The 7,751-nt window shown below is 31.6% G+C and overlaps 1 protein-coding gene across 1 annotated transcript; it reads left to right on the forward strand.

The window, feature by feature from the left end:
* The first annotated feature begins 3,585 nt into the window (after positions 1 to 3,585).
* Positions 3,586 to 7,230, forward strand: LOC123222748. Its single transcript, XM_044645681.1, has 6 exons — positions 3,586 to 4,628; positions 4,721 to 4,941; positions 5,296 to 5,512; positions 6,050 to 6,135; positions 6,336 to 6,427; positions 6,584 to 7,230. The coding sequence occupies exons 1-6, from the start codon at positions 4,539 to 4,541 to the stop codon at positions 6,823 to 6,825; spliced, it is 948 nt and encodes a 315-aa protein (XP_044501616.1). The 5' UTR covers positions 3,586 to 4,538; the 3' UTR covers positions 6,826 to 7,230.
* Positions 7,231 to 7,751: the final 521 nt, after the last annotated feature.

Below are 7,751 nucleotides of genomic sequence, written 5' to 3' on the forward strand. Positions count from 1 at the left end.
AGTTTGAAGAATTTCAAGAGTCAAAAGATGAGAAGCAACAAGATGAAAATCAGTGTTTAAATGAAGAGAAGAAATGTCTATTGAAGAAACTCGCGTTTCATTGCATATAATAGTCTTGTAAAACTAGAGATGGTAATTTTATCCTAAAATTGGCCCTTCATCCTATTTCAAATGGGATAAGAATTTCTCTAAATAAAAGATGATGGGTAGGTGAGGATGAGGATAAACATTTTCTCATCTCATCTTAAAACAATAAAAGATAAGTAAACATGTAAATAATCTTTTGTAAATGTTAATCATAAAGAAATTATAAAATAATTAAACAAAACATAAATGTATCATGAATGAAAATTCGTTTTCATTGTCTTTCTCTTTTTCATTTTTCAATCATTCTAGATCTGTTATAAGTAATAACTAAGTTTGGTTATATATGACTGCTAGAACCAATTTGAATTCTTATTATTTATTTTATAATTGGAAAATATATAAATTTTGTTTCAAACAAGGTTTAATTTGTAATTAACTTTTTTTTTTTAAAAATAAAAAATGAATATGTTTAAGGCTCATGTTGGTGGATGATACTATTAATTGATGATGGTCATGGTGAATGGTGATACATTGTGGGGTTGTCGAACTTGGGTTGTTTGGTAGGTTGATTAGTTGGTTCTTTTGGGGATAAGGTAGGAATGAAAATTTTTTGTTATCCCTATAAGGAAAGTAAAGTGAGGATGAAGACTACTCACAAATAATAAGGACAAGAAATGGGAAATTAGGCCCCTCCCCACCCCTTTGCCATCTCTAGGTAAAACAAGTTTGAAGTTAATCAATTGTCAAACATTCGATTTTGCTACAAAAGTTCAAAAAAGAAGTAACAAAAAGTAGGAGGAGAAGAGGTGGTAAGTTTAGCTATTTGTAAGTTGAGTTGAAAATGACATTTATGCGTTTCTATTATCCAAATTCAGAAGTTAGATTTAGATTGAAAAAATGTTATTTGTTTATTTAGTGGGTGGAAAGTGTTTTTAGGCCATAAATTGGGTAGAAAAATGTAAAACACTCTTAAAAGAACTTAAGTTTGATTTAGAATTAGTACCATAACATCCTTTTGATGTGTGACACATGATATGTGTTCATTTTTTATTGCTCATACCATGTATAACATCTTTTGGACGTGGGACACATGCTTGGTTTTACTTCATTTTTCAATGCTTACTTTTTTTTATAATACATAAGAGTGATTGCCTTTCTCCCAACCAAAGTCTGCCTAAACACTTTTTCATTCATTGAATACATAAATCAAATTTTCACTCAAAACCTAATACAAGTAATAGAATAGAATCCTAAAATTGACAAAATTTAAAAAAATATGCCTTTAGATATCAAATTTCATCAAGATCCCCACCTTCCCTTTTCACTTCACTTTCACCCCTTTCTATTGGGCGGCCTAGTTGACTCCTACCACCATTATTGCCACCCCATTAACTCAATAAGGTTACTAAGCCTCAACCATGCAGTTTCGCATTACTCATCCTTTCGCCATCGCAACTAGTGGCCCTCATCATCCATTATTAGGGCCTCTCTTGCTCACCATCTGAGTCAGGCACAATCAATAACCCATATTTCTTTACCACATCAATCTTGTCCTCTACCCTTAAAATTAACGTATTATTGTATTTGATGAAACAACTCTCTAGTTACAATGTACCATCGTAGGAATTGGCATAAATGGTGTTGACCTTTTGTTTTTGTTGCTCCTTTGCAAGTTCTATCGCAATCTCTAGAATAAAAAAGCTTCATGATCCAAATAAATTATTATGTCTTTTTTATATATATTTGTAAAGAAAGAAAAATTAAAGTGGTAGTAAAAAAGTATAATTGACTAATTGATTGAAAATTAAATAGTTGTCATTAAAAATAAACAAATATTAATTAAAAAGAAAAAAGTTATTAAAAATAAATAAACATTAATTAAAGAAAAGAGCTAAATTGAATTGATTTTGATAGATTAAAATAAGTTAATTATTTATACAAATGTTTTTAATAGAAAAAAGTTGATGAGTGATATTAAATTATGTTCTTTAAATACGTATTATTTATATTAAAAAATATAATAAATATTTAATAATATTATAATTTAAGAATCAATTAAATCATAAATTAATAAAATAATTGATTTAATTATAATTCCAATTTTAAAAACATTGTGAGATATTAGTTGTTCTGAAAATAATGATGGAGATTGACCATTGGGAGTGGGGCTGTCATTTTTTTTTTTTTTTGGGCTTATGGCGTTTTTTCTTTTTTCAGAGCCTTCGCAACACCAAAACAATTTATTACATAACTTGATTTCTTAAAATTGATCCGACTTACATGTTATTATCATGCAAGCATTGTTGTTATTTTTAACATGTTACGAGTGTTTTTGAGTAATTGTCCATTCGTTTTTTTTTAATTTCAATAATAATCAAATATTTAAGATGCATAATAAAAATATATATATTAGGTAATAAATCTAAAATTAAAAAAAATCTAAAAATTTGCATAAATGATTAGAGATAGAATATTGAATTACTCAAAAAAATACACTCATAAATCTAAAATAAATTTATCAAAATATTTTAAATACGTATTTATCTCTTTTTTTTTTTTTTCATTTCAAATTTTATTTTCATGCTTCTATCTACGTATAATACAAAATGTACAACCCAAGCAAACCAATGGCAAAGGTAGAGTGGAGGATTGGAAAATCCACGTGTTGCTTTCTCTCCATATCTATTTTCCTCAAATAACAGGATTTTTATTTTGGATTTGCTTCGTTTCGTATTTGAAAATGACATTAATTGGAGTAGACAATTGAAGTCAGTTATGCCCAAAAGATGCCTAATTTTACGCATTAATTATTATCCTAATTTAGGATGATAAAACTCTTGATAATGTTTTAGATGTTTCTACGATTACTCAAAATGTCCTTTCTTAATTTACATTAATTGATATTTAACAAATCAACTTATTGATTCCCGTATATAATCTCCACTAATTACTCTGATTGTTTAATATAATAATAATATCAATTAATAAGACTGATGTGGACATTTCTTTTAGGATTATTTTTCAATCAAATTAAATATGATAAATATTATATTTAATAATAATCCTATAATTATCGAAAGAGATAAGTTATAAATTTTATTTTAATATATTACTAGAGTGAGAAACTTAAATCCAATTTATATATTTTTTATTTTATTATTTAAATTATCTTTTTAAGGGATATTAAGAGGTGAAAGGTTAGGTTTTTAACTTATTGTCAAAGGTTATAAAATTGGTAATAAAAAATTTGAACATCTTAATCTACTTTTCTTGCAATTTACGAGCGAAACCCCTTGAAATTCATTTATTATTAAATGGGTAATTAAAAAAATTTTGTGTGTAAAATAATATAAATTTAATTTTTTTCCTAATTTATTTAATTTAATAATTATAAAATCCATCTCTTTACTTGAAGTTTCTCCTTCGGTTCAATTCGAATATTTCCCGTTAAAAAAAATATATATAAATATATATTAAGACTGGGAGCAAGGGAGATTTGTGTTATTAATTATAAAATCTTGTGATCTCGGTTTTTACGCATGTTTCTGCAAATTAAAACCCATGTACGAATTGGAAAATTCTGATATTTTTCTCTCTCTTTCTGTCTCAGCTCTTCGTATTGTATCGCTGTGGTTTGCTTTTCCGGGAAAGTTGATTCATTTTTGTTTTTTTTAATTTTTCCTTGTTAAAGAATAGTCCGGATTCTAACGCGAAATATAAAGCCATCAAAGGCTTTTCACCCGAAACCATGGGTTTCTGTTGAAACAAACAAAATTTCTTAAAACTGCCTCTCATTTTCTCTTCGTTTTCTTTCCTAACAAAACTTGCTTAAATTCTGGGTTTTTTTTTGGGATTGATTTTCATGTTTTCTGCGTTAGATTAGATTTTGATTTTAACTCGGAGAATTAATGTTGGATAGCAATCTTTCGTAACTCTTTCTGCAAAGTGAAGCAGTCTTTGTTTGTTTCTTGAATATTGATCAAAGCAGAGTCGGCTTGAGTTTTCTTCAAGTTTAGAGAAAATAAAATTTAAAAGAACGATCACTTGTTGCTTCAGTTTCCTTCTTTTCACTGTGAATTTGATCGTCTGTCATATTTGGATTCTCTGTTTGCCGGAGAAGTGTTGAATTATCCAACATTCGCCAGCAAAAACTAAACAGAAATTCGGAGAGAAACACAGTTTTATTTTCTATTTTTGTTATTCTTTTATCTCCTGTTTAGTGTAAAGCGTCCGTGAATTTGGCTGTCTAAACGTCAAAAATTAGAATTCTTTCGTAGACAAAATCTGTTTTTTTTTTTTTTTTTTTCTTTCATAAAAATCAAAATCCCTATAATCTCTCTCTCCCTCTCACTCTTTTCTCATTTTTCTCTGTTTTTCGCTTTCTTTTCTTTTCAAAGCTGATGCTGGGAGCCCTCTGAATCTCTCCGTCCCTCTCTCATTCCGTTGTTACCATGTTTCTTGACAAAGGATCAACGCAATCTAATCTAGATTTCTTCCTTCATTGCACCACTCCAGTAGTTTCATCTCAATTTCTCCCCAAGGTTTACCATTTCTTTGGTCTTGTTCAATTTCTTTCGTTTGGGTTCATAAATGTTTATTTTTGTTGACGCGATTGTTGGTTTTCTTGTTCCAGACTGAGATTAGGAACCTTAACACGTTATGGCACCCATGGGAGAGGGAGAAGATTGAGTACTTCACGTTAGGTGATCTATGGAATTGTTATGATGAATGGAGTGCTTATGGGGCTGGGGTTCCTATTTCTTTGAACAACGGTGACACCTTGGTTCAGTACTATGTGCCTTATCTATCTGCAGTTCAAATCTTTACCAGCAATTCATCTGTAAATGGGTTAAGGTTATCACTTTCAGCTTTTACACTTGCACTTGAAATTGCCTTATTTCTTTGTAAATTCCGGAGATGTGTCGTTTAATTGATGAACACTACTACTGAATTGGACAGTTTGGGGGCCGGGTTGATTAAAGCTTTTTGTTAGTTCTATGTTTCTCCATAAGCTTGTGAGACAGAATTTGATTGATTGAGTTATTCAAAATTGCTAAATGTGGTCATTGATGTCTTTTTTGTTCAGTCTGAAAGCTGCATAAATGATAGCTTCTGCAGTTAGATTAGTTTTTTTAAAGTCAAGCTGAGGCTTAATGGTTGTATGTTGGGGAAAGTACCGGTGGAATTAACTTTGACGGATTTTTCCAGGGAAGAGACGGATGATGGTGAGACAAGGGATTCATTTAGTGATTCTTGTAGTGATGAGAGTGAGGTTGACAAGTTATGGAGATGGGACGGAAGTTCTTCGGAGGAAGGAGGATTTGAGCAAGACAATCTTTTGCATGTGAATGATAGACTGGGTTTCCTTTATTTCCAGTACTTTGAGAGATCAACTCCTTATGGAAGAGTTCCTCTAATGGACAAGGTACTTTTTTGTTAGTTCATAGTTTCAAAGTTCTCTCATAAAGATTTACTTTTAGTCTTTTACTATGTTGTTTACTTTCCCTAGTATATTTTCTGCCTTCAGTTTTTTTCCAGTTTAAGAGATGAAAACATCAGTGGAATTTTAAGAATAATCTGAATTCCTTTTAATGATAGGCATCTGATAAAGATAAGACGAAACTTTTGACCTTTGAACATGAAACTACACACTTTTGCTGAATTATTAGTATTCTCTTCTCTCACAATCACTTAAATTGGCAAATTAATAGAATCATCTTGTCTTTTTCTAGTTTATTTTGTCTTTCATGAGCATTTGTTCTTGCGATAATATTGAGTATTATCTTTTACTATTCTTTGCAAGAAGAATATTGAATTATTAGTATTATCTTTTACTATTCTTTGCGAGAATATCAGTCAGTTTATGGAATTTTAAATCAGCAATAATATCGTTGTAGATTCTTCATGTCTCCTTCATGAAACTTTATAAATTTCAGATGCCTTATTAGTTCTTTACTTCCAGATTAGTGGATTAGCTCGCAGATACCCTGGTTTGATGTCATTGCGAAGTGTGGATCTTTCGCCGGCTAGTTGGATGGCAGTAGCTTGGTACTTCTCTTTCTCTGCGTGTGTGTGTGAACACAGGACAAATAATTAATAATCTAGCAAAATAAAGATGAGGGAAAGAAATGAGTTGGCCTATGGATTTTTGTGGAGTTGTTGACATTTATACTTTGCAGATGAGCATGTCTATATTAATACAAAAATAATCATGTCATTGATGAATTATTTTCTGGAATATTATGCAGGTACCCAATCTATCATATTCCCATGGGAAGGACCATAAAAGACTTGTCCACATGCTTTCTCACATATCACACTCTTTCATCTTCCTTCCAAGGTATTCTTCTGCCCATTTTATTTAAATTATCTTTGCCAGCATGCTTTTTCATTGTCACCTTGTTATCTACATATATATAAATTTAGAAAGTAATATATATGTACAAGATCAGCTTAGAAATTTTTTGTTTGTTGGTATTTTATATCCATCATGTAGATATGGACCCTGATGATGACATTGAGGGTGCAGAAAGGAAGCGTAAGGAAGGGGAAGGGATCTCCCTTCCTCCATTTGGTTTGGCCACTTACAAGATGCAAGGGAATGTGTGGGTCTCAGGCAATTGTGGTCAGGACCAAGAAAGACTAATGTCACTTTTTAGTGTGGCAGATTCGTGGCTAAAGCAGCTGAGGGTCCAGCACCATGACTTTAATTACTTCATGGGGATTAGGCGTGGCTAAGAACCACCATTTCAAGATTTTCCATGAAAGTGACTAATCAACTAAATCCTCCTTTTGGGACGGAGCTTTGTGAATTTAGTGTGAGGATTGTAGTTGATTCTTCTCATTGGTGATGCTTCATTTTGATGGGCATGACTCCTTTTGAGGCTAATGCTGTACGTGAACTCATCAGATGGGGTGTGTGTGTACATGAGCTAACCCATCTTTTTTTGCTGCTTTTTTTAACGCGGTTATTTGGGGTTTTATGTGGATGGATTGCTACGTTTGAGAGACATAGAATAGGTTCTTGAAGACTCGAACTATAAGCTTTAAACTTTTGTAGATTGTGTAATACATTCTCTTCATCTTTAATGAAAATCCACGGGAGACAGCGCAAATCCTTTTAGGTTTTGCCAAGTTCATCAAGTTTCCCATTACATAAAGTTTGAAGTAATTGAGAAGGGGGCGGTCACCTATCCTTTCTATAATCTAAAGTTCCAATTTGTAGAAAAAAAATAAAAATAAAAATAAAAACCAAAGGTTCTCTTGCACCAGTAATAGCAGCAGTGCAGCAGTCTGTTCTGTGATTAATGGCTTTATACGTTTCTTGATTTAATAATTTCCAAACCCATTAAAATGCAGTTTGACAATAGCGGCAAGGCAGGTGAATGTCTGCATCAACGCCCATAGCATCAGCACATATGCAGACTTTGCCACTTTAATTGGTTAGCAAGTTAAGACATAAGGTTGAAATTTTGTGAGAATTTAGCTTCTGGGTTAGGCCAAGAAACGTATTTGTTGAGTAGAAGTTCCGACAAAATACCATGTGCAGCTCCAAGCCTTGAAAAAGGCAGGTATAGTAAGCTTGTCAAACTGGGCAAGACATGTGAACACTTGGTCAATGACAGAAAAAAAGTGGGTTTCGTTTTCATTAGGGTACGCTGATT

Source organism: Mangifera indica, chromosome 8 (genome assembly GCF_011075055.1).
Source record: "Mangifera indica cultivar Alphonso chromosome 8, CATAS_Mindica_2.1, whole genome shotgun sequence".
Lineage (NCBI taxonomy): Eukaryota > Viridiplantae > Streptophyta > Magnoliopsida > Sapindales > Anacardiaceae > Mangifera > Mangifera indica.